A 25,004-nucleotide genomic window follows, 5' to 3' on the forward strand; every position below is an offset into this window, starting at 1 on the left:
CTGGACGCTGCTGGCCGGGATCCATCGGCGGCTCCGCAGTGACGCCGGCCACCTACCCGCCCTCCCGAGGAAGCTGAGCCAGGGCTTCCCACCAGGAAAGGGGTTCATGCCTCCCTTTTCCGGTGAGAAGAGCTGATGCCATAAAACTCACTGTGGCTACCACGCGGCTGGGCTTGGCCGTACCAAAGCTGCGCTCTGAAAGCACCCCTATAGTCTTCTCCAGGTCAGCCCTTCCAGACCAGTAAAGGGAAGCTGGAGGCCCCAGGCTCCCAGCAAGCAGAAGGGCCTCAAGTCCCTCCTCACCCCTTCCCAGCTCAAGCCCCCCCAGAGCAGGGAGCGACCCAGGTTTTCCCCGCTGGCACTCACTGTTTAGTTAGTTTCCTGGAGAAGGAGAAACCTTGGGATATTTTTTCCTCCTTGCCTTTCACCTTCAGCGCAGCGGGAGCAGGAGCAGAGGGATTAAGGGGGCTCCCCAAGCTCTTCATTAGGAGCTGCAGCACCTGAACTGAAGCAGTTTTACACACTGAATTTAACGGAAGCAAAGGTAAAGTCATAAACATGGTAGGAAATATTAAATATCAATTTTAAAAGCCTGGTTACAGCTTCCTTCCCCGGACTAAATCAGACGCGTAGAGCCCGGCTGCGGATCCGGACTGAGAGTGGGGACAGCACGAACAGCGGGGGTCCGAGGGGACGGATGCTGCCAGGGGAAAGGGGGGCTGTCAGCTCCAGGTGACAGCAGACCCCAGTCCCAGTGGCAGCGAGACAACCGCCCGAGCGGCTCAGCCCACGGCAGGCTGCCAGGCGAGAAATAACACCACACACGCAGGCTGCAACGGGCTGGGGCGGGGGGGGGGGGGGCTTTTATTGATATAAAAGTGTATATAAATAATTCCGTCCCTTTCCCAGAGCAGGCGAGGAAGAAGTCCATCTCCAGCACAGCCCCTGCAGGTGTCCCTGTGCCTCAGCCCCACTGCAGGTTGGGGGGGACCGGCCAGCCTCCCGGTGGGGGGGCCTGCAGGGATGGGGGTAGATCCTGAACTGGCGGCCAGCCCGGCGGGTACTGGAAAGGCGCTGGTTTCTCAGGCAGAGCACTGGGGAGGCGAGGAGATGGAGAGGGGCAGAGGTAAGATGGGGCCATCTCAGTTTGATAGCAAGGTCCCGCGACCCCTCCGCAAGCCCCCAAAGGAGGAGGGGGCCAGCAGAGGGGGTGTGTGGTATAAGCAGGGTATATTCACCCCCCCGCCCCCAAAGCCACCGTGTAACCACCCCCCGGCCCATTCAAGCGGTTGGGGTTTGCTAACGTAGTACACGCTACTGAAAAACAAGGTGGGAACAATCACGTAAGGGGGTCTCTGCAGGGGGAGAGCAAGGCCAGCCCCCCCGAGAGCCAGCCCAGGCACAGCTGCTGGGAGGAAAGGCCTCGTGCTGGGAGCACTGGTCTCCTCCCTTCCCATCCCCAGCTGCTCTCGGCTCTCACCACAGCTGAGTTTTGAGAAGAAGGAAGGAAATCAGCAGCTGTTTCTTTCCCAGCAGCCCCAAGCCCAGGCCAGCTGTGCGCTTCCCAAAGGACAAGGACCCCTCGGAAACGGAGACACTGCCAAAACGCCAGGGCGTTTTCACAGAAGCACCCTTCAGCCGAGGGAACAGGCTTCCTCCTCCAGCTCACAGCCCGAGAAACACTTTTTCTCCTGTCTCTCTCCCTCAAGTTCACCAGTCGGGGCCGCTGCAAACACCACACCTGACCGAAGAAGGACAAAAGCAAGAAGCCATCGCTCCCTTCTCTCCAGCTGAAGAAAGCGCTTGGCCGGGGAAGGTTTAAATTCATGGGAAACGCACCTTTTCCATTAATTCCTGAGTGCAGGGAAACTCATTTGTTCTTTAGCACCAGCCCTGACAGCAGCCTTCCAGCTTCTCAGGCCTCTACCTCCGATCCTGATGAATCTTTTTAATTGTTGTGCCAGAAGAAATCTAATCAAACTCCTTTACATAATGCTCCCGAGGAGCAGCACCCCCCTCTCCCCGCGGGGCTGACGAGGTGGCCCAAAGCCAGCTACAAGAAGTCGAGTGCGGCGTTTTCCAGGCAACCAGCACAGAGCAAAGTCATTTGGCCTAATGCTTCTCCCCTTGATGGGGATTCTCCAGAGCCAAGGATGAGACAAGACCTACAGGACACGCACCGAGCCCTTCTCGGGCAGGAACAGCTTTTGTTACGGCCAGGCTCATGCAGGCAGGAGCCCCCGCAGCGGCAGCGGGGCGGGGAACAGCCCAGCTATCAACTAATGAGCTGTTCTGCGAGCAGCAGAACTAATCAATAAGGAGGATGCTGTCTGGGTACTCAATTCCCTGGGGTCTCATAAGATACAAGCGCCATCAAAAGTTTACCTACAGCTGGAGAGTTCCGAATGGCTGTCCCTGGGGATTCTAGCAAGGGTCAAGAATATTTCTTTTCTGAAAGCATTAATGGGATCCCTCTCCTCTACCCACTTCCATGTGCATGAAACCTGTAGTATCTCAGTATCTTTGAGGCCTCAGACCCCTTTCTGATGGAAAAAATAACTGGACTCCACAGTTATGGCAGAAGCACACACGCACATGCGCCGACATGCTCCGTTTCCTTTGGAATTCAGCTTAAAAATCAATCACACCCTGGCAGAGCTCCACGGTCAGAAGAAGTACACGAACTCCATCCAACTCCACCCCAGCTCTCCAGAAAGCAACGACACAGCCTGACTTTGAAAATACGCATCAGGTGGAGGTTTCCAAAGGAAGATTGTCCCCTCGAGCCCGGCCACGCTGGGAGAGCGGCTGCGTGGACGACAGGCGGGAGGCAGGGTGGCAGCTCTCCATCCACGGGGCTAATTCAGGTGATGGTCACAAATGGTGCTCAAGTTATTGCCTTTAAGAAAGGGCTACCCTTCAGCCCAGGCAGTACCTGGCCACACGGCAACTTCTAGTCCAGCACGGTGTTTTCTTTGCACTGTGGTGTACTTGGAGACCAGTAGTTCCACCTGTGACTGCCTGCCAGGTATCCTGCTGAAGTATCTGCCAGGTATCCTGCGAGAAAGCCCCCGTTAAGGCAGGGAGAGAAACTCAGCTACACTCACAGGCCGGGGCTCAACATCCTCCCACTATGCTTCGGCAGCACCACGCTTCCAAGGACCTTTTCCATCCCAGCCTGAATCCTTCCTACTCAGAGCAGAGATGGAGGTGTGTCGCCAGCATCTCCTTTTGGAGCCGACTGCTCTTGAGAGCATTTTCTCTACTGTTTTGTGCAGACTAATGGCCTTTACTGACATTACCAGCCAGGCAAAGCAGCCTCTGGGCAGGTTAAAATCCAAACCCACAAATTCCCCAAAGCAGTGTTAGACACTGCAGGAGACTCTGCCACATTTCAGGGACCTTGAGGACCGCAGGAGGGAGAGGGAGCTCCTTTTCCTTAAAAGCATTTTCAGGAGGAACACAGACTCCCCAGGCACCAGGAGCGCAGGGACCTGCCTAAACCAACCCCTCTTCCCTGGCGATGCAAAATAACTTCTCTGGCAGACAGAGCAAAACACACCGTTGCTCAGAAGGGCAAGGCTGGGGCTGGAGAGCACAAAGGGAGAAGAGAAATGACAAGGACAGGCATCGGCGAGGCCAGAGAGAGGAAGAGAAGCTTCGAATGGTTGGTGTTTAGTTCCAGTAGTAGATGGTTTCTGGGCCGGCAGAGGCAGAGAGGCTGGGTAGGACGCAAGAACCCTACAAATCCCAGGTCTGGTGCATCTTTGGAGGCAGCAGGGACCAAATAGTTATGAAGGTCTGGAAATTCCTCTGGGTACAGCGATGGCTGTCTTCTGTAAGAGACAATCTACCCTGAGATGAAGGGATTCATGGGCAGGACAAGCAAAATGGGGTAAGCGAAGTGTACGGGGCGGGGTAGGAAGATTATGGCTGTCAGCGAGGACCACTGCAGGGCTAAGAGCAACCAAGGTGATGGATGGAGCGAACAGACAGCAACAAGCCCAGACAAGCACCAGAAGGAAGATCCTGCCCAGACCAAACAGAGAGAGGACAGGAGCAAACAGAATAAGAACAAAAGAGAGATTTGGCACCTGCCCAAATGTCATCCAATTAAGCCTGCGGCACAGTCAGGTGAGCAAGGAAACAGCAGGCACCGGTAGGCATCCGAATCCGAATGAATGCTGCGAGGAGGAGCTAATTCCACCCTCTCACTGGCAGGGACAGGCAGAGCGGTGCAGACAGGACAGGCAGAGGATGGGGAAGCTGTCAACAGATGAGACCGGGCTCCTGCCGCTGAACTCCAGGCATGAATAACTCAGCATTGCGGTGTCACTGTCCTTCCAGGCACGTCTGTGCGCTCTGCAGAGAGCGCAGAAGAACCTCGGGGAAGCAGCTGCAGGCAGCAGGGCCTGGCTTGTTCCTCCTGCACTCGGGGAGACACGTCCATGCATCTCTGATGTGGGCGTGCAAGACTGGATCCATACGTGTGTCTGTAGCGTGTGCCATCAGCAGACACACAGTGCCGGTGTCACTGAGTGTTAAATGACAGCTCAGAGGTTTCCATCGAGTGGGGACCTCTGATCACCTGTGCCTTCTCCTGTCCCACTCACATTCCTCCTCGTGGGACCCCTCCTCGGCACCGTGTGGGCCAGAAGCAGCAGCCAGCCCTCACACGGTTGCCCCCTGGCCACCCGTACCTGTTGCTCTGAGCCGCGCTCAGTCTCTTTGCTCTCTTCTCCAGCCAGTCCTCGATGGCACCAGGTGGGACATCTGCTCCCTCCTGCCGCAGCTCCTTTGATCTCTGCTCCCCTGGTTGAGAGAGAGAGGGAGAGGGCTATCAGATGCTCACGCTGCAGTCCTTTCACTCCATTAAACCCACCGCTCATTACCCCGCGTAGTTTCTTATGGTGGAGAGTTTGCAATATGCCTGTGGCAGCCCCTCCTCCTTCTCCTCCACTGTCCACCCGCCATCTGATGCTTGGCCTCCTCACCGGTGACAGCTCCAGCCAGACAGAGCCGGGAACAAGACCCAAGCCAGCGAGCAGGGCGAGTCACACCAGTCTGACATCTCCCCCCGGGGTAGATCGTCCACATCCTCGCCTGAAACAGCCTCTGCTGGCCCTGAGCCCTGAGCCGTTTCCAAAGACGTGTCCCTCCAACTGGCAGGAGGGACTTTGCCACCTCTGCCCACTCTGGTGGGAGTGACAGGGACGTCTGTCCGGATCGATGCGGACTTGGCAGGCCGCGAGAGTGGGAAAGGTTGAGAGCGTGCCTACAACCAGGGGAGGGGAGTTCAGAGACGCTGTCAGCTCTGCTTAAGGCACAGGCTGCGTTGATGCATCCCGAGCCCTTGCGGAGACGGGGCGGGCGGCTGTCACCCAGCCCTGCTCAGCCGAGGTGCAGAACCAGAGCAGACCACGGCCGAGGGAGGGAGGGAGGGGAACAAGTTCCTGCATTTTCTCCTGTGAGTTAGGAACGAGCAAGGAAACCAGTAGGAAACCTCTGCTGTCTACCAAGTGGCAGGGCAGCCTGGGGTCCTTTCAAGCTTTCAACCCCTCCATCACTCCAGGGTGGGGTGCGTGGGGCAGATGCGTCCCATCCTGCAACACTGTCCTCTCCAGGCAGAAGGGCACAGAGCCAGCGGGGCAGCCCAGCACTCACCAGTCCCTCCCAGTGGGCAGAAATCCTCATCTGCCCAGTTAGCAGAGCTCCCTGCTCCCCCCTCGGCAGCAGTGACAAAGCAGGAAGGGACGCTAGCGGAGAACAGGGTCTCGCACGAGTCCTTGACACAGTCATGCTCCTGATGACACGTCAGGCTCAGGAGATGCTCAGAGCTATTAGATCTTCAGCCCAGTGGAAAGTTCCCACCTCACAGAAAAGGGAACGTGACACTGGAAAACCAAACACTGTTAATAACAAAAAGGAAGCTGGGGCAGCTGTGTGTCAGTCCTCTTTGCCCCCCTTCATCTAACTCTCCGGGAACAAGGGCTCTGGGGGAATCCTGATCCCATTTAGAGATCAAGCCGCCACCCCGGCGGGAGCCACCTGCAGCCGTGCCCCCCAGGAGCCTGCTCCACACCTTCCCACCATATGTCACACGTTTAAGGAAAATATTATACGTTTCCAGACAGGGTGTGAAATTAATATTGCTTGGGCAGAGTGAAGGATCACTTCATCCTAGTGGTGGCAACCAATTATTCATCTGCCTGTTGAATATTAATAAGGATGGCAGAAATGTGCTACACAATGAGCAGCCGGAGATGGATAATTTGTCATCCAGCCTTTTCATCTGCTGCTGCTGGGAGGGGTGACGATGTACTCGCTGCCACCACAAAGACAGCCTGCTGTGGTCCTGATGTCGAGGTGCTGCTCTGCAGCCTGGCGATAAGGATACGGTCGGAGACGGGACTGTTCACGTCTCCGATAGTCGCTCCCAAGGAGCAAAGCCCCAGCGGAGCCATCTGGGGACAACCCAACAGCCTGGGGGGGCAAGAAGCTCAGCCTGGTGAGCTGGGCACTGCTCAGACTCAGGATATCCAAATTCAGCTCCCAAATGAGACTTCTCCGGCAGTGTTGGCCACAGCCACTTTATTTCCCTTTGTTCCAAGTTTCTCCATCTCCAGTGAGCACCTGAGCACATCCCACCTCAGCACGGGGACAAGCAGAGAGGCTTTGATGAAGAAGGGAAGAAAAATCCCAGAGAGAAACCTCTCCCACCTCTACCTCCCACCAAAATTTCCTTTTGATCCCACTCCAAGCCCCCAGCACAGCGCAGACCAAAAACTGCCAAAGCCTCTCTGTTTAGAGCAGGGAGCCCCCGGACCACTGCCCTGATGTGTCACACCAGGAACCGGTGGGAGCCCAGGGAGTCGAGCAGCCTCAACTGTCTCCTCCAGAAAAGCTCACCGGCTGTGGTGGAACAACTCCAGATTCACGCTGGCCTAAATGAGGCCCCAGGTGTCCAGATTGGAAAGACATCCAGCTGGCTCCCTCTTCACGCAGCTCCAGGAGTTACTGCTCCAAAGCGCTCCAGCCCTCGGGCTGAGAAACAAGGCAGCAGGTACGGGCAACCGCCTGGCTCTGCCCACCCTGACACACACCCATCAAAAAGGCACATTTTTTGACTCTTCTTCCTCTAAAGCACACACGTCCCATCCGGGGACCACCATGAGACTGGAAAAACCCCCTGAATGTCACCAGGTATTCCAAGATGTACCTCACACACGATTACCAGCCCTTCCTCCCCATACGTGATGGCACAGCCAGCCAGATGGCAGCAGCAAGAGGGGTGTGAAGGTGCTTCCCCCCTCCTCCTCACTGGGGTGTTTGCTTCAAAGTCTAATTACAGCCAATTAAGAGTGGCTGTAGTCATGAAGTGCCTCTCTAATGATGCCAGAGTGGGAGTCCAGATTTATCTTCTCTCCCCAGGCAACTTCTAGCATGAGTTTTCCTCCTGAACGAGGTGCCACCGTAAGCGAGATGTAACCACCAGCACCGAGCAGGTCACCCAGCAAAGAGATCCACGTGAAATCCTTCATCTCCCTCCCCGGGCAGGAAGATGTGGCAGCCTGGACTCCTCCAGAACACGGGAACAGCAGCTGGGAGATGAGGTTGATGAGGCCCTGCAACACGAGCAGCTGAAGAAGTTACCACCCTGCAGCCAAGAAGCGGCAGCCGACTGTGAGAGCGGCTCCTTCTCCTCCTCATCCCTAAGTTAAACTGGTCGGACTGCAGCCACCCCCAGCAGGGACGCTCATATTCCTTCAATCAATATATTGCAAACACTCACCCGGACTCTCCCCTCGCAGCTCCGGCTGGCTGGAGCTCACCAAAGAGGCCGGCTGGTGTCAATACCACTAGCAGAAGTGACGCAGATTAGCGGGGAGCCAATAACTTCCAGCAAGAAGACGGCAATTTGACAGTGACTTTTCCTGACACGACCGTACTTAAAATGACAGCCTGGAAGTGTCTGGCTGATGAATGATGCAGCAGATGCAGAAGGCTAATGCTTTGATGCGGTAACAGCTGGGAATATGCCTCCCGCCCTGCTGAAGGTGGAAACTGTTGCTTCTTGATGAGCACGTCCTACGGGGTGTAGAGATGCTGAAGCCAAACTAGGCCAGGCTCTGAGCTGTTACGGAAGAGCGAATCGTCCAGAAACGGCGCTCCTTAACCCGCAAGACTAACACAAACAACAGGGTGAATTCCCTGCATTGAAAAGGCCAAATGTGAAGAATAATATAACGTTTCCTCTGACTGTAATGAAAATGCATCATTAGGAAGGAGAGCTCACTGACACGGAACTACCAACACACCAAACACTTCACAGGGTTCAATATTTCCGTGACAAAGAAGTGCCATCAGGGTTTAGCAGCGTTAAAAAAACAAGGCGGAAAGGGTTTTGCTGTGGTTTAGGATGCAAGGCCACCCCCGAGAACGGGGTTAGTGGGCTACACCACTTCACTCCAGGATTTCTTTGCACCTTTTTCTGAAGCATCTGCCCCCGGACAGGGGGAGACACGGGTTCCACACAGCCCAAAGCTCCTCGGGTTCTACACGCTCACACCCGAGCTGAGGAAAGCGGAGCGAAGCAGCACCGTAGAGCTACCAAGAGACCATCCACGTTTGTCCCACCAGAGGCAGAGCGTGGCCGTCTCCAGCTCGGTCACACAAGGCTCTGCAGAAAACGGTGAGAGCGCTGTGGAGCCTCCAGTTCTCACCTCCAATCCCTGACCACCCCAGGCTGCAAGCCCGAAAAAATCTCCCTGATGCTGCAGGTTCAGATGGGAAGTCTCCGAGGTCACTAGGTGCTAATTACTGATGGAGGTGCCGGACAGACGTGCTACAAGGATCAAGTCTCCTGTGTGATTAACGCAACCTGCAGCCCAACCTGCCATCACACTATCCCACCTTAAACTGCCCTAAGCCTCACATCGGAGATACGGATGCTTCAGCAGCCTGAGGAGCGGTGGAACGTCCCCACGACACACCAAACGGCGGCTTGGCTTTTGTAGCTGTTCCTTCCATCCAGTCTACAGCGTGATGGACTCCACCTCTTCTCCACCAAGTCCTGCTGAGCCCTTCCCTCCACCAAATCCCTCCAAGATCCTGTGATGAGATTTTGAGGTCTGTGCGAGGCTCAGCCTGCTCTCTCGGCTCACAGGGGATTCCCACGGAGCAACACCAGGAGAGAGGTGAGCAGGATCTAATGCTACAACCAGCCATTTGTGTTAGAGCCGCACAGCCAAGGACAAGGCAGCCTGCTGTCCCCGGCAATCGCTCCACAAACTCTAATTGTTTAATTAAATGTTTGACTCGGTAATACAAATGCAAGGTTTCCAAGTAATCCCCCAGGAATCAGCTCTCTCACTAGCCAATTCTCCGCTTACAACTGACCCATTTGACAGAAGTCAATATTCAATAACAAGTGTAATTGGCAATGAAACCTGCCCCAGTGCTTGCCAGCCCTTCCCTGCAGCTCCGCTCTGCTCCAAAGAGCTTTCACTTCCCCTGCAATAAACGGCCTCCACTGACTGGAAACACTACAGGTTCCTGCAAATAGGCTGACATCCTCTTGCCACCTCTCGGGAGCCCCGAATTAAACCCCAGAGCAGCAGAGAAGGGTCGGGGAGAGGCTGTGGGCTGGCAGAGGGGACGGGGAGAGCGAGTGCCAGCTCCCGGGAGCACTCCGTCTCCCGCGCAGCCCGAGGAGCTGGGTTTTATTGACTTGCCGGCGTTGTTCAGCGATTGATTCACGGAGTCGCCGCGGGGACTGGCAGACTGACTCAGCAACGGCGAGGACTGGAATAGCTCTGTAACACCTTCCTCCCGCTCCCCCGGGTTCACCAGAGCTCTGCCGCGCCAAATCCCAGCCCTCTGAAGGCCAGGAGAGGCTCTACCCCATGCACGCCCCGAATCTCACACTTATGCATGCACCTACACACACGCACTTTCAACACTTAAGGCTGTTTTTGCCAGACTATTGGCAAAACAAGAGTTGGCTCCAGCAAGCAGTGTGGGCACCAGATCTGCTCAGAAGTTGGGCTGCGTTAGGAAGAGCAGGTCGAGGACGTGATCCTTCCTCTGCTCCGCACTGATGAGGCTGTCTCTGGGTCCTGTGCCCAGCAGGTACTGGGCTCCCCAGTACCACAGAGACAGGGGCATACTGGAGGGAGCCCAGCAAAAGCAAGAGACAATAGACACAAACCCAAATACAAGAATTTCCATTTAAATATTAAAAAAACCCAAACATTTTTATTGCAAACGGTGGTCAAACACCGGGACAGGTTGCCCACAGAGATTAAGTAGAGATTCCACCCTTGAAGATGCTCAAAACACAACTGGATGTGGTCCTGAGCAGCCTGCTCTGGTTTACCCTGCTTTGAGCAAGGTAGGGTTGGGACTAAACCATCTCCAGTGGAGACCTCAACTGCTCCATAAGTTCTCACCAACACCTCCCTCACATTGTCTCTAACCACCACAGCAATGAACCCTAGAGAGAAAATAGAGCTGCCACCCCTTTTAGGGCAAGGAGGTGGCTCCACCAGAATGAGAAAGTTCCAAAGTGCTCCAGAGACTCACAGCGGGGGAGCAGCTGCCATTCACCCTCTGCCCAAACTCCAGTTCCACCCAAAGGCACGTGAGCAGAGGCCATTTCTGGATTCAAGACCCCAGGACAACCCAACCGAGAGCAGGCTGGCTCTTCCCAGGATTGGAAGCAGCAGCTCTCAGGTAAGAGCAGAGAGGTGGGGGGAAATCAAATCCATAAATCTAAGGGGAAGTGATGTACCAGTGCCCTCTGCTGCTGACAGCTTTTATTCCCCGACTGAACAAAACCCGGAGGGCTCAGAAAGCCCACTCTCTGCTTCAGATGCCCGCTGCTAAGTAGCAACAGCATTGCTCAACTCTCCGTTTGTGTCTCTGCCAGCAGATTGAGCAGAAAGCATATGAAAAACTGCAGCACTTACAGCCGCGCTACAGGCTCATGTCGCACGGAGAGGCAGGTGGGAGGAATCCACGCTCGGCTCACCGCATACGGGCAGCGTGGGATCACAGGCTCCTGCTGCACAACCCCTCACACTCCTCTTTGCAGCCCACACTCCTTGCAGCAACTCCCCCTCCTCACAGACCCCTGGACACTTTCTTGTTCGTGTGGCCAGCAGGGCGAGGGGGGGATTCTGCCCCTCTGCTCCGCTCTGGGGAGACACCCCTTCCCCCAGTGCTGCCTTCAGCTCTGGGGCCACCAACAGCAGAAGGACATGGAGCTGTTGGAGAGGGGCCAGAGGAGGCCACAGAGATGCTGGGAGGGCTGGAGCCCCTCTGCTGTGAGGACAGGCTGAGAGAGTTGGGGGGGTTCAGCCTGGAGAAGAGAAGGCTCCGGGGAGACCTTGGAGCCCCTTCCAGGCCCTCAAGGGGCTCCAGGAAAGCTGGGGAGGGACTCTGGATCAGGGAGGGGAGCCATAGGAGGAGGGGGAAGGGTTTGACACAGAAAGAGGGGAGATGGAGATGAGATGTGGGGAAGAACTTCTTTGCTGTGAGGGTGGTGAGAGCCTGGCCCAGGTTGCCCCGAGAAGCTGTGGCTGCCCCATCCCTGGAGGGGTTCAAGGCCAGGTTGGAGGGGGCTTGGAGCAACCTGGTGTGGTGGGAGGTGTCCCTACCCAGGGCAGGGACATGGTCTTAAATGGTCTTTGAAGTCCCTTCCAACCCAAACCATTCTATGATTGTATGTCTCACCTTGAACCTGGGCACTCAGCTTCTCCAGGTCCTGCTCTGTCATGTGGGAAAATCTGCAGTTGGACCCAAAATCACACTGCCCTGGAACAAAAGCCACGGAGCTCCATGAGAGCCGCACACTCTTGCATGCAAACACAAGATCTACTACACCCACATGCCGGGCACAAAGCCCCAAGCCCTTCACCCCCTCCAAGACAAAGACACACACCAGGGCTCTCCAGAACAGCCTTGGGCTGGCTCATGAAGGAGCTGCTGGAGCTCAGGCAGTTATTTCTGCCTCAGAAGAACTCACCTGTTTGCAGAAACTTCCGACAAGGTTTCTTGGTTTGCTCCTCTTGCAGGATAGCAGCAGCATCTAGGGGAGACAAAAGACAGGGTACAGGTCTCTTGCACAGCAATACCCCATTGTACCATGGTCCCAAACGGGTCAGCTCTCTGGTGTTTTCCATGACAACCAGGAACTTAAGCCACAGACAAACTGACGGATAACAGGCCCTGTCTGCACCCCTGGCTTCAGCTTCTCACTGGCTTATAAATATCACCTTCTTTGCTTTCTGCTTCATGCTTTTTCCCCACGCCAGTCAGGGAAAAGAAGCATGACGGAAAAGCAAGGGTTCTGCAGCAGTTCTGTGCAGCGGAGAAAGACCAGGCAGACTCACAGAGCTCTCGGCAAAGCTCTGTGCGAGACCTCACAGAACCCTGTGCCGAGTCTCCAGTGGACACCACTGAAATGGTCCTTCACCTCCCAGAGATGTCCTGGGGATGGTGAGCCCCAAAAACACAGCAGCTCCCAGAGATCGTAGAAGAACTTGCACAGGCCACAGAGTCTGGAGACAAGAGGAGATGAATCAGGACGAGGAATTTTATCAGGAAATCAAGGGTGAGACTGGAGAGAAGAAAAGCTCTAGGCAATCTGCCTCACCATCACTGCCCCAGCTACAACTGGGCTGTTGGTTCTCCACACTTGAGAGCCTTTCCAGCTTCCACCTACAGTTAAGCAGCCAGCAGAGCCCCCCAGAGCTCCGCAGGGTACCCCTCACCTTGCTAGCCAGGAGACAGACACCGTCTGCAGCTCCTGATCCTGAGGAACCAGAAAGAAGCCGAGGAACACATAGGCAGTCATTTCACAATCGGTTTAACCCAAACTAAGTCTTTGCCACTGCCAAACACACAGTCCTGCTCCCTCTCTCAGACCCTGGACACACATTCCCACCATATTCCTCAGGCTGGCACTAGGACACACGTAACTGCACGGTAAGCCAGGTCAGAGCGCTGAGCTGGGGGAGAAGAGGCCTGTTAAACGGGTAGAGGACACAGGGCTTTCCTCCAGCACGTCCTGATGCAGCCTCCAGCCCCAGAATTCCAACTTGTCTTCTGTCAAAACCTCGGTGTACCTAGTCCTCCTCCTCTGAGCCAGCCCCGTCACCCTTCTGGGATCTCCAGTCGCATCCTCAGCCTCCCCCACAGCAACTCTCAAGACCCAACATCTCCGCCCAGTGCAGAGAACTGCTCCCAGCTTCCCACCCACTCACCCACTGCATGCGTACAGCCTGCCTTCCAGCCCGCTTTCTCCACAAAAACACCCATATTCCTCACTCCTTGCGCGGCAGAGATCAGCTCTGGTTTGCAGAAGGCACCTAACTCACCTTCAGAGACTGTAACTCCCTTTGTTCTCTCGGGTCTCCTGTCTCAGACTCGCTCATGATGCCAAGAGAGCTTTATCTGCAACTCCTATTCTCAGAAACAACCTCCCTACCTCTTCCACCTCATTTCAAGTCCCAGCTGACGTCTACAGTTTCCCCTTCCCACATCCAGAGGGTTTCCTCTTCCCACATGAGGGTTTTGCCTCTGAGATCGCTTCACAGCAACAGTATCAAGTCTGCAATTCACTGGCACAGACAATCTGAATATAAATCATCAGTGCTGATTTATTTTATCTATTCCTCCGCCCCTCCCACTTCATCCATCACCTCCCCAGTCCCAGAAAGGGAATGGCAGACAGTTGGTAGTACCCACCTCGGAATAAGTCGTACCAGAGCCTCTTAGCCCTGAGATGCTGCACTCCGTTGAGGTGTTTCTTCCTGTTGTGAAGGTTGTCCTGAAAGGACCTGTCGCAGTAGTCACAGAAGTATCTTTTCCCCATCTCTCTTCTGGCTGAGCAGCATCAGCGCGGCCTGGGAACCATCAGACAGATCCTCGGCGCCCAGCCATGCCCGCCCTGGGGACGGAGGATCCAAGATTTACAGCGCCTGCTTCCAAAGGAGAGGAACTCAAATCATTTAGGGCTGGCAGACACAGAAAGAGGTGAGACCCAATAGTATATATTCCTGTCCATCAGAGACTGGTAAGGCGGCATCTGCTGCATGTACATGGGAGAACAGGCTCAGATTTGCATTTCTTACCTCCGTTACCCAAAGGAACAGTGTCTCTGCTGAAAGAATTCTCCTTCCCTGAGTGTGCTGGGTTCAGGTCACACAGAGACCTCAGAGAGCCAACGGCTCCCAGCCACCACCTGCACCACGGGAAGGTGCAGCAGAAACCATCCAGTGTGCAAACAGGAGGAGCTACAGGTCCCCTACACCGGGACTTTAACCTCAAACCACAGACAACTTCCACAAGCAAGAGGAAGGAAATTCCCCCGTGTCCACCTCTACAAGGTAACGAAGAAACTCAACAGCTCCTCAAAGATGAAAATAAAGCTGATCTCACCTGCACTGCAAGCGGGAGGCTGCATTACTAAAGGACACAACATTTTGTTCAGTTCACCTGGCCACCTATTTACTCCCGTACTTCAAGGACTGCCCTCCTCATCCTCCCCAGCCTACAGCTGCGAGATGTGTCTGCTTCACCCAGTCCAGCACTCGCAATAACTAAGATCACAACAGCCTTACAGGCAGGAAGAAAGAACCTACAACTCCATGGCCACTGAAAGCAACCTGGAGATGCCCGGTCCTTCTCCTCCCACAGGGAAGAGGGGCTTTATCCCGCGGGTATTTGTAGCGTGGAGACTCTACTGTGGAATACTGAGAATTAACAGGACAGAATTTGGGTGCTCTCACCTCTGCTGGGCCTGGAGCAGCTCAGACCCTGGTAGGGCACGGGGGGCTTTGTGGTTACAGGCAGCCCTGTCCCCATCGCCTGTCCTTGCAGTTCACCCTGCAGGAGCTGCAGGTTCTCTCCTGAGTAATATCAAGATACCTGATAAATGCCAAAGATGGATGGATTGGGAGATAAACTCCAAAAGCAATTCTCCAGTTTTTGACACCTTGACAGCCAAATGGGTTTAAAAAATGGCACGGAGACCAGCGCAAGAAATAAAGATTTTATAAATAAAACAGGGTCAGAATTAATCACAGCTTCCCTACCGATTCCTCAGAATCAGCGGGAAAAGCAGCAGCAATGGGCAATCCCTCAGAGCTGAGCACGTTGAGCTACGGCAGCTCTGCCAAGCCCTCCTGCCAACCATCCATCCCAGCACCTCACAAGCAACACCTGCCAAACGCCCTTCCTTCCCCCACTCCCTGCTTCAGCTCCTTGGAAACCTCTCCGGCCTCACGCCACAAGCTGAGATGTTGTCTCTCTCCTCCATCTCCAGCCAGCTGCATTCAATGGAAAGATCATCTCGTTTTGTTTTGAACGGGCTCGCGAACCTTCACGCTGAGGGGAAAAGGTTCAGAGACCCAACTGAACTGGAAATCTCTTTGTTTTAAGGTCCTTTCCTTGTTCTTTAGGCGAAATACTGTGTTGGGAGGTGGTGCTGACCAGCCATCGCTCCCTGACGTGACAGCAAACCCCTTCACCTGCAAACACAATCGGACCTGGCTCCTGCTTGGGAGGCGTAACTCAGCAATGCAGGGCTTCAGGTCTCAAATTGTCCCACTCCAGCCCAAGAAACCAAACCCAAGTGCTGCTAAATCAACACTAAGCCATAATTTCCCTCCAATCTTTTAGGTTATTCCAGAGTTTTGCAAGCAGCCAGCTTTGCCACGCTGCGGTGGGGCTGCTGGAATCCAGGGAGAAGGCTGTTCCCCTCGGCGCCTGGCCCACTGGCAGGCTCTGCTGCCGCTTCTAAGTGTTGAAAAATCCCCCTTTCTCCATCTTATGCCATCGTCTCCCAAAGTTTCTGGTAACATAAAAGCTTCCCTGCTTCAGCTGCTGGCTCCTGCACTCTGTCTCTGCAGAAGCGGCTGCGGTGAACGGGGAAAACAAATGAGATTCTGCAGCGGTCCCACACAAGTTTCCCCAGCTCTCCATGGGAATTCAGCCTGCAGAAGCCCAGCAGCAGCCAGCCTTTGAAATCGTATTTCAAACTTTTCCTTTCATCACCCCGACAGCAATAATTGCAGAAGCTCGTTCCCCCTCCTTCCCCTACAAAGCTCCTCCAGATTTCAGGCAGCCAGATCCCGCACCCCAGAGGTGCCGGCTCCCGACTTCTCCTGGCAATTCCCATTGCAGGGGATGAACGGAATAAAAACAGCAATTAGAGGAGCATTGGATTCTCCCAGAGATCGCCCCCTCCAAAGATTACACCGAAGACTTATTTTCCATCTTTTTTTTTTTTTAAGAATTCGATTGCGTGGATTATCTTGGCTGGGTTCTGACAACTCTCTGCAGTACCAGCAATCCACAGCGCTTTGCGCTCAACCAGCACGCAGGAATAAAAGCTGCTTCCGAGCAACACTGGCTAACCTATTTCCATTCTCCCAAACGGCTCAAACAGTAAACAAAGAGCATTATTCAGTCGAAAACAGAGATGTTTTCTAATTAAACCCACGTTAGTCATTATGAAATCAAGCAAATGTAGCTGCTTTATAAAGAACTGCTTCATCTCGGCCATTTCCTCTTAACATTTCTAGACCCTAATTTGCAACTGAATTCAGGCGAACAGACCCCTGGACCCGCAGACAGCCATAAAGGACTTCAGACAGGCTTTGTACCAGCTTAAAAGTCTTTCTGCACAAATCCAAAAAAAAAACAAAAAAACAAACCAAACCCAAAAACCCAGGGCTTTGTCTTTGTATCTCCACGCTTAAAATTATTAACAATAAAATCCTCCGCTGTAAGCCTCTTGGAGCAACGGTTTGTAAGAAATGGCACGTTCTAAGACACCTCCCGGGTGTCGCACTCGTCCGGCTGAGGTGCTTGGTAAAACCCCAGCCGAGATCTCACGTGCACCTTCCTACATTTTCCCTTCTCAAATTGCTGCCAAAAACACCCCCCGTCGCGCTCTACCGGCTACAGATTTTATTTAGGACTCTCCGGGGGTTCTTTCAGCCATTTCCCTGAGCCGTGGACAGAGGGAAGAAGGTGACCCAGAAACGGGCGTATGGCAGGATTTGTTTTCGTCTGGGTGTAACTGCTTTTCTCCACGCTGAACCCTGAGAGTCGCTGCCGGGCCTTGACCTCAATTTCCTGCTTTCTTATAGCCCAGGCTCGGGGCCGTTTCGGCCACTTTGGGTACCCAGGCAGATGTGAAGTTAATTAAATCCAAGCGTCGAGCTTATGATACTCAGACGCCAATTTAAATGTGCTGGTATCTCTGCGGGAACAGGCAAACCGCCGGCAGAGCCTGCCAGCACCTTCACAACGACGGAGGGACAGGTTCCGACTTCCATTACGCCCAGCAGAAATAGGGAGCTCGATTCGGGATCGCCACCGACCTGAGCGTTACACAAACCCATCCCAGTGGCAGCAGTTGATGGGCGACTGGGGAGACTCGTCTTAGAGACAATCCCTAGCTGTTAACTTTGAAAAACAATAACGGAGGTTTTCAAAGGGCCGGCCTAAGGGATAACACCATGCACGGGAATTCGTTAGGCACCTTCCGGGCTCTGTAAGGGCTTCCAGCACAAGCAGAGGTTTGCCCTACCTCAGAAACCCCAGGGATCTCCACAGTAGATGCACGCAGGGAACCAAACATAAATAAATTAAAATAAATGACTCCGCAGCCAGACCCTGTGCTCCTCCTGAGCGGCCGAGACAAATGAAACTATAGAGCGAACGCCGCTTGAGGATCTGTTCTGAAATTTAATGTAGATGCTCGTTTAACAAGAAACCTGCCGTGGGACGACTTCAGCGTTAAGATTCCCCCACCCCCCTTGCCTGCCTTCCCTTCCCAAACCCAAATCCACCTCTCCTTCCCATCACCGACCGACCCATCCTGGGGCTCCTGTGCCCTCGATTAACACAAAAACAGGTTAAACACAAAAACAAACGCGAAGAGAAGGCGCACGGGCACGTTTCCACATCAGTTATGCCGCCTGGGGCCACGTCACCTCTTCCCGAGGCCTCTGGAGCAGCCACCTGAGCGTCCCCAGCTGTTGGGGGCCACAATGTCCATCTCCTGCTCAGACCACGCTGAGGGCGCTCGCAGCCCTCCTCAGCCAGCCCCAACGCCATGGGAACCCCCGGCGTCCTCAGGGCGGGGAGCAGAAGGGGCCGTTAACGCAAAACCCTCCTTCCTCCCCGTGTCACCCCTGGCAGTACGCATCTCCTGCCCCCCAGCAAGGCCCCCAAGCCGCCGCCGGGCCCACCTCCCAGCCGGGGACGGGCTCACCCAGACCCGCCAGGTTTTGCCGCAGCCGGAACGAGGGCTCCAGCCCGCCGGCCCGCCCTAACCCGGCTGATTCCACCTCAAAAAATAGCGGAAAACAACGACCGGCCTTGCCCAGCGGACGCCGCTAAAAGGAATGAGAGGGACCCAAGGCCCTCAGACCGCCTCCTGCGGGCCCGACCGCCCCCGCCGGCCCGCACTCACCTCCCGCCGGGCCCGGGGCCTAGGCCGCGCGGCGTCCGCGGCCTACATCTCCCAGCATGCCTAGCGGCGGGCGACGCCTACATCCCCCAGCATGCCCGGCGGCGCCTACATCCCCCAGCGCGCCCCGCGGCTCATGCGCAGAGGCGGGCGGGCAAGATGGCGCTGCTGCGGCAGGCGTACAGCGCGCTGTTCCGCCGCACCTCCACCTTCGCCCTCACCATCGTCCTGGGCGCCGTCCTCTTCGAGCGCGCCTTCGACCAGGGCGCCGACGCCATCTTCGAGCACCTCAACGAGGGGGTAAGGATGGGGGGGGGGTGCCCCGTCGCGGGGCCGCCCGGGCGCAGGCCTGGGCCCTGAAGGTCAGGCTAGGCCCGGCTTGGGCCCGGCCCCGGGTTGCCCCCGCCTTCACCGGGCCCGCGGCTGGCGGTGCCCCGGCTGCAGTGCGACCTTGGTTGCCCCCGAGGAGGCTCCGAGGGCCCCAAGGCGGCGGCGGGGCCAGAGTTCGGCGCAGCCCTTTGGCAGCTGCCCCGTCCGTGGAGGGTTTTGCTGGTGTGGCAGCACTCGGCAGGCAGGGGCTTCGGTCTGTGCTTGGGCTCCTCCAGCTGGGCAGCGGGTGTCAAGGGCAGTGAGATGCGGGAAGGTTGAAATGGGTTGAGCTTGCTTTGCGCTCCCTAGGTCTGCAGCCCCCTGCCTTTCACGGTCTGCCTTTAGCAGAGAGAGGGATAATGGCTGGTGTCCGGGACAGTGGAATCTGCAGTCCTGGGCATGAAGGTTAGATGAGATGGGTCAACTCATCCGAATATTTCAAGGTAGAGCTGTGGTGGGATAATAACTGCCTGGGGACTGAGTGACATGGATGGGACATATAACAGTTTCCTGGACGGGGTGAGGTGACGCAATGTTTGCCCTAAGGAAAGGCAAGAGGTGCTGTAATTTCCATCTTGCACCAAGTACAAAAAAACTCAGCGTGTTGCACATTCCTGTCTGCAGCACAGGGGTCTTCTTCCCTGCCCTGTGGCGCTGGTGTGTCCTGGGTCTCTGGGAGCACCCGGGGCGTGGATTCCCAGCACAGCCAGGTCATCTGCATGGTTCTGCCCTGCGCCTTCCCTGACAGCGCGGTGTCTGCTCTTTGGCCTCCTGAACCAGGCCACGAAACCAGCTGGAAACTGATGCTGCACAAAGTGATGCTTTCCCTGCCCTGAAGGGGTTGGGTGAGCTGAGGGAATACAGTAAAGAGCAAGAGAGTCCCCGTCTCCTCCTTTCTTGCAATAGTCATTAAAAGCTCCCCTCTTGCTGTTGTGGATTAGTTTCATGAGAACTTGGCATTTTAAAGCTAAACTTGACCCCAGGACCACTGAAAAGCTGGTTAAGATGACTGTTTATGGGTTTTTTTTCTGGTTTGTTTTACATACAGAAACTGTGGAAACACATCAAGCACAAGTATGAGACGAGCGATGACTGAAACGCTCGGCAGCAGGATCCAGCCTGGGGTGGCAAAAGACGCTGCAGAGAAGGATTCGGCCTCCTGAAACTGGTTGTATCAAAAGGGAAATGGGTTCCTGATTGAACAACTCCGAGCCAGATTATATCAGCCACCTACTGATATGATGTAAACCACGATGGACTCAACGAGTTCTGCTGCTGCACTCAAACTTACGCTGTTAAAATAAAAAAAAAAAAAGATGTTGGTCCATGTCTCGTGCCTCTGTGTTCACCTGAGTGACCCTTTGGCCTGCTTGTGGCTTCTCCTTGTCTAGGGGATGGAGAATGCTTGAATCACGGAATGGTTTGGGTTGGAAGGGACCTTAAAGACCACCCAGTGCCACCCCCTGCCCTGGGCAGGGACACCTCCCACCACACCAGGTTGCTCCAAGACCCCTCCAACCTGGCCTTGAACCCCTCCAGGGATGGGGCAGCCACAGCTTCTCGGGGCAACCTGGGCCAGGCTCTCACCACCCTCACAGCAAAGAAGTTCTTCCCCACATCTCATCTCCATCTCCCCTCTTTTAGTGTCAAACCCTTCCCCCTCCTCCTATGGCTCCCCTCCCTGATCCAGAGTCCCTCCCCAGCTTTCCTGGAGCCCCTTGAGGGACTGGAAGGGGCTCCAAGGTCTCCCCGGAGCCTTCTCTTCTCTAGGCTTCCCTGCACCTTAGTTTCAAGACACTGTAAGAAACCAGGAAGTTCTAAAAATGGTTTGAAAGACTTGGAAGCGTTTATGTGGCTGGGCGCTGCTGGCAGTGCCCTGGGCTGCTGCCCGAGGAGAGCTTTGAGGGGTAAGGGGCTGTCTTCTAGCCTTGTTCAAAGAGAAGGGACTTAAAATCACATCTCTTGTGCGGGTTCTTGGCCTCTCCTCCTTTTAGAGCTGCCTCCTTGCCTTAATTAGCGAGGAATCTTCCTCACCCCTGGACCTTTCGAGCAGGGGGTGCTGGTGTGCACCCCTCAGTCTGCCGGGCTGGAAACGGGGACAGCCTGTAGTTTTTTGCTCATCCAGAACCCCCAGGAAAGGGATTTCTTTCCTAGCTCTTTCCCCGCCTTCTGGCTCTTCGAGTGGCCTGAGGGCAGAACCCTACAAGCCTCCTTGGTCAAAGGGGAGCTGCTGGGAAGGGAGGGGGGTCTCTGAGCTCCGGGAGGAGCCTTCAGGTGCTGCAGGAGGGGAAGGAGAAGGAGCGATTCCCTTCCCAGCAACTTCACAGTTAATTACTCGGGGCAGCTGTAGGAAGATCTGGCTGAGCAACTCCTGCTCTTCCCACTTTCCCAGCCCGGAGGCCACATCTCTCCCTCCTGGCTATATTTTCCACTAATAAGAAGGGATTTTAGGCGATGGATGAGGCAGAGCAAATTAGAGCCAGCGCTAATGAAAGACGCTTTATTGGGTTTGCAAATAGGCGTCAGGAGTAAAACATTTACTCAAAGAGGACTTAAAAAACAACATTGTGCTTGTGGGTTGGTTGGGTTTTTTTTGAGCAAAAAGACAACTCCAGGTTTCCCGGTCCCAGCTGTGCTTTTTATGGAGGTGCTCAAGAGGAGTTGGTTTAAGCTTTCCTGGGATCATCTCCCAGCGTGGGACTGGCTGCTTTCCTGCCGGCTCTGGCTGCAGTGCCCACAGCTTCACGCTGCGCTGAGCAGGCGATGGAGAGTTGCAGCTTCTCAGAAGGAAGGACTAAAGATGAATAACGGTATCAGGACGGGGGAGGCGGCGTTGGAGCGGGCTGGCGGGGAATAAACGGAGCCATTAGCCCGGAGAAGGGGAGCTGTAGGGGAGCAGAGAGTTAGTTCCCCCCGGCAGGTGATTTCCGACAGCGCATTTGGGGAAGTTGGTAAATGTAATTCCCTTTTTCCTATGCCTTGTCAGGAGGGGGTTCGGGCAAAGGGAAATCTCGTCCTCGGAGCGCTCGGGATTTCATCGTATTTGCGTAACGGTGAGAGCTGTTTGTACCCTTTCTGAAAACAGCCCCAGCACAACGGCGTGTGGCAGCGGCACTCATCACACAGCCCCGCAGTTCCGCCCTCTGCGTAAATCCTGGCAGCGCCCTACGTGCCTCCGGAGCTCGACACCAGAGCGCTCCTCCTGCAGCGCTGGATGTACCCCGGAAGGCAGCTCTCATGCCACACAACCCACCCCTGGTGTCCCCAGCAGGTGGTGAGAACCCCCGGCACCTTCCCCTGCTCCGCTTCATAGAGCGGGACTAGAAAACACAGCGTGGCAGCGGGGAGATGGCACTCGGAGCTCATTAACCAAGCAAAGCCTAATTGTTTACCTGTAAGTTTACCTCCACGACGAGGACGGCACTCCAAAAACGCGCTAATGCTCGGTGACAACAGCAACTGGAAGAGTTTCATCCCCAGCTGCCGGCAGATGCTCCAGGCTCGCCCAGGCACGGTGTAGCAGCCGTTGCCACGGCGTTTGAGGCACCTTACAACCAGGTTCCACAGCGACGGCGGTGACTGGTGTGTCTCCCTGTAGTTCCTGCGTCTCCCTGCCTCCCTAACAAAAGACAGCCCTCAGAAGTCCTTTCAGCAGCTACAAACCGCTGTTTACCATTAGCTCCCAGCCTTCCCAACAGCAAAGACGATCAGGGCAGTTCTGCTCCACGGAGCGTGACACGTGGTTATTGAGGAGGCAGCTCCCCAGGGAGGCTCCGACCCCACGGCCTTCAACTCCGATTTCCGCACCACTGTCATCGTGCTAAGGATGCCTCCATCCCCATTTTCAAATATCTTTAGCCTCCCTGGCTGTGGCTGGATCTCATTACACTAAACCAACACAAACCAGCAGCTGAATTTCACCGCCTGCAGACAGAGCACGTTAAAAGGCTCGTTGAGGTTCCTCCAACTTAAAAAATCAATACGGTTTGTAAGAGCCTAAAACACCAACTAAAAGGTTCAAATCATTTATTTGCACGTTCTTTTTTTTCACACGCCTCACTCAAGGGACAGAAATTTATGGTAAGGTCTTATCCACCTGAACTCCTGGGTGTCCCTCGGCAGTGGGAATTAGCCTGAGCGTTTTTCCCCATCGACCTTCAAGCTGTACTTCGGGATAAGGCATTTCAGCGGCGCAAGAAGCTGCGAGGGCTGGTCCCAGGGAGCCTTTTGCTCTCGGAGCTGCCCTCTGCGCAGCCTGGAAACCCGCTGGAGTTGCGGAGAGGGCGCAAGGAGCCAGTATGAAAATAAAATTCTCAGAATTACAAATAGTACAAAAAGGAAAGGAGCGGCTGGTGCAGCCTGTGCGAGGCGTCCCGGAGCCATGCGGCTCTGTAAATTGAAAAGCAGGCAGGGGCTGCGTGGAGGGCAGCTCCTTTCCTTCAGCGACAGCCCTCCCGCGGGGCGTGCGACTCCGCGTGAGCTGAAATGCCAGGTATTAAACCACGACATCCAGTCCCCCGAGCGGAGGGAGCGCCGAGGGAACGGAGCACGACCGCCACCTCCTAAAGCGGAGAACCGGGGATGATGCAACACCGCAGCGCCGAGAGTCTTTCAGGAAGGAATCATGCCTTTATTCCGCTTTCTGTCAGCCATGGCTCGTCGGTTATGGTTAGCTCTTGTGCTTTTGTTTGCTTCCTTCTTCCTCCGTTCCTGCACTGTTTCCCGGTTCTGCCCGTGGCCCTTCACGTTCCCAACAACAGCAGAGCTGTCATGCTTGTGCCTGGAGCAGAGAGGAGAAGGACATCACAATCAGCACGCTGCACACTCGGGGGACAAAATACACCCAATCCCAAGAAACAAGCGGGTGTGAGGAGTTCAACCCCCAGCTGAACCCCCGCTCTGCAGGGCTGAGCATCAGCATCAGCCACACAGTGACCGGTGTCCTTCTACACGCCGAGTCTGTCAGCTAAAGGCAGCCATTAAACTGTCCTGGAATTCCCGAGGGAGCTGATCCAGCTCTGGGAAGCTGTTCTCTCCAAGACACTACTTGCACAGGGTTCTCCTGCTTGTCGTGCCCACCCGTGTGACAGGACAGAACAAACAGCAGTGAAGTAAAAGTTGGGCGAGAAAGCAAACACCACTGTGGTAGCGACCGTGTCGTACGGGAATGTTAAGGAACAGGTATATCCCCTCAGCAATTCCAGTCACCAGTAAAATATCTGCTAACTGCAGAGCCCCGGCTTCTCCCTGCAGAGGGAAACACCTCCTTACCCCTTCCTGGCAAGGTAAGCCAGGCGCCTGGCTTCTGCTCTCTCCCGCAGCACAGCCGGATCCTGCACAAACTGGTCCTGCCGTGGGAAAGGAAGGGAAGAAGTCAGTAAACTCATCAGCATCACGCAAAATGCTAGAGCAGGAGGAGATTCTGTTGGACCGTGGAACAGAGTCAATTCCTTGTTCGTTCTCTCTCCGGCTGAGCCAGCAGGATTGGGGTCAGTGACTCTGAACACAAAACCTGACCGAGACTCCTTCCCGCATCCCGCCTCTGCCAGCAACACCATCACGTCACTGCTTCCAGTATATCCATGACAACGGAGCATTAGTGACCCTCAAAGTGTTCTCCTGGCACCGTCGGGCTATGGACTAAAGGAGATTAAGCCTCTTCACGGAGTAAGTGTCCTTGCTCCGGTGTGGCCAGCCCAGGAAGCAGAGGGTGGCTGTACTCAGGGGACGTTTCACAGCCCAGCAGACCACAGAAGGAGCCACTCCAAAGAGCAGCTCGGTCTCTGTGCTGCTGCTGAAAGCTTCACTCTCTGAAAAAGGAAACCCTGCTCCACATCACTCTGCCAGTGAAGCAGATAAAACATAGGGTAAATCTTAATGCAACTCCAACCACAAACTAAATATCACCTTTGTTCTTTCCTTTTCAGCTTCCTCCTCTTCCTCCTCGTCATCCTCTTCCTCCTCCTCCTGTCCTTCCTCCTGCCCTTTAGGTCTCAAGACTTGAGGGATTGTGAACGGCCTGAGAATTCAGACACAAACAGTCAGCAGTGAAGACGGCACAGCCACAAATATTTCACTGAGCAGCACTTCCCTTTTGTTTTGCATCATATATTTAAAAAAAAAAAACAAACGAGAATCTACGACT

General features: G+C 55.0%; 3 protein-coding genes across 10 annotated transcripts in view; 1 reads left to right on the top strand and 2 right to left on the bottom strand.

The window, feature by feature from the left end:
• Positions 1-560: 560 nt before the first annotated feature.
• ZMAT5 (zinc finger matrin-type 5) lies at positions 561-18,555 on the bottom strand. The gene is made up of 6 exons (XM_074159703.1): positions 18,494-18,555; positions 13,753-13,985; positions 12,029-12,091; positions 11,737-11,817; positions 4,701-4,812; positions 561-1,094 (listed from the first exon to the last, which is right to left on the bottom strand). Exons 2-6 carry the CDS (start codon positions 13,877-13,879, stop codon positions 965-967), a joined length of 513 nt encoding a protein of 170 aa, XP_074015804.1. The 5' UTR covers positions 13,880-13,985; positions 18,494-18,555; the 3' UTR covers positions 561-964.
• Positions 18,556-18,634: 79 nt separating this feature from the next.
• On the top strand, positions 18,635-20,188 carry UQCR10 (ubiquinol-cytochrome c reductase, complex III subunit X). The gene is made up of 2 exons (XM_074159682.1): positions 18,635-18,790; positions 19,908-20,188. Exons 1-2 carry the CDS (start codon positions 18,650-18,652, stop codon positions 19,953-19,955), a joined length of 189 nt encoding a protein of 62 aa, XP_074015783.1. The 5' UTR covers positions 18,635-18,649; the 3' UTR covers positions 19,956-20,188.
• A 2,681-nt stretch (positions 20,189-22,869) lies between these two features.
• Positions 22,870-25,004, bottom strand: part of ASCC2 (activating signal cointegrator 1 complex subunit 2) — a 28,743-nt gene continuing 26,608 nt past the window's right edge. For 5 of the 8 annotated variants that reach the window (XM_074159318.1, XM_074159319.1, XM_074159317.1 and 2 more), the window contains 3 exons: positions 24,767-24,878; positions 24,131-24,207; positions 23,471-23,639 (listed from right to left, as the gene is read on the bottom strand). In XM_074159318.1, coding sequence (XP_074015419.1) covers positions 23,471-23,639; positions 24,131-24,207; positions 24,767-24,878 — 358 coding nt within the window. Of the gene's footprint in view, positions 23,640-24,130; positions 24,225-24,765; positions 24,879-25,004 lie in introns of all 8 variants that reach the window. The other 3 variants (XM_074159316.1, XM_074159312.1, XM_074159314.1) reach the window with 2 other exon arrangements.

This window comes from Numenius arquata, chromosome 16, assembly GCF_964106895.1.
Source record: "Numenius arquata chromosome 16, bNumArq3.hap1.1, whole genome shotgun sequence".
NCBI lineage: Eukaryota > Metazoa > Chordata > Aves > Charadriiformes > Scolopacidae > Numenius > Numenius arquata.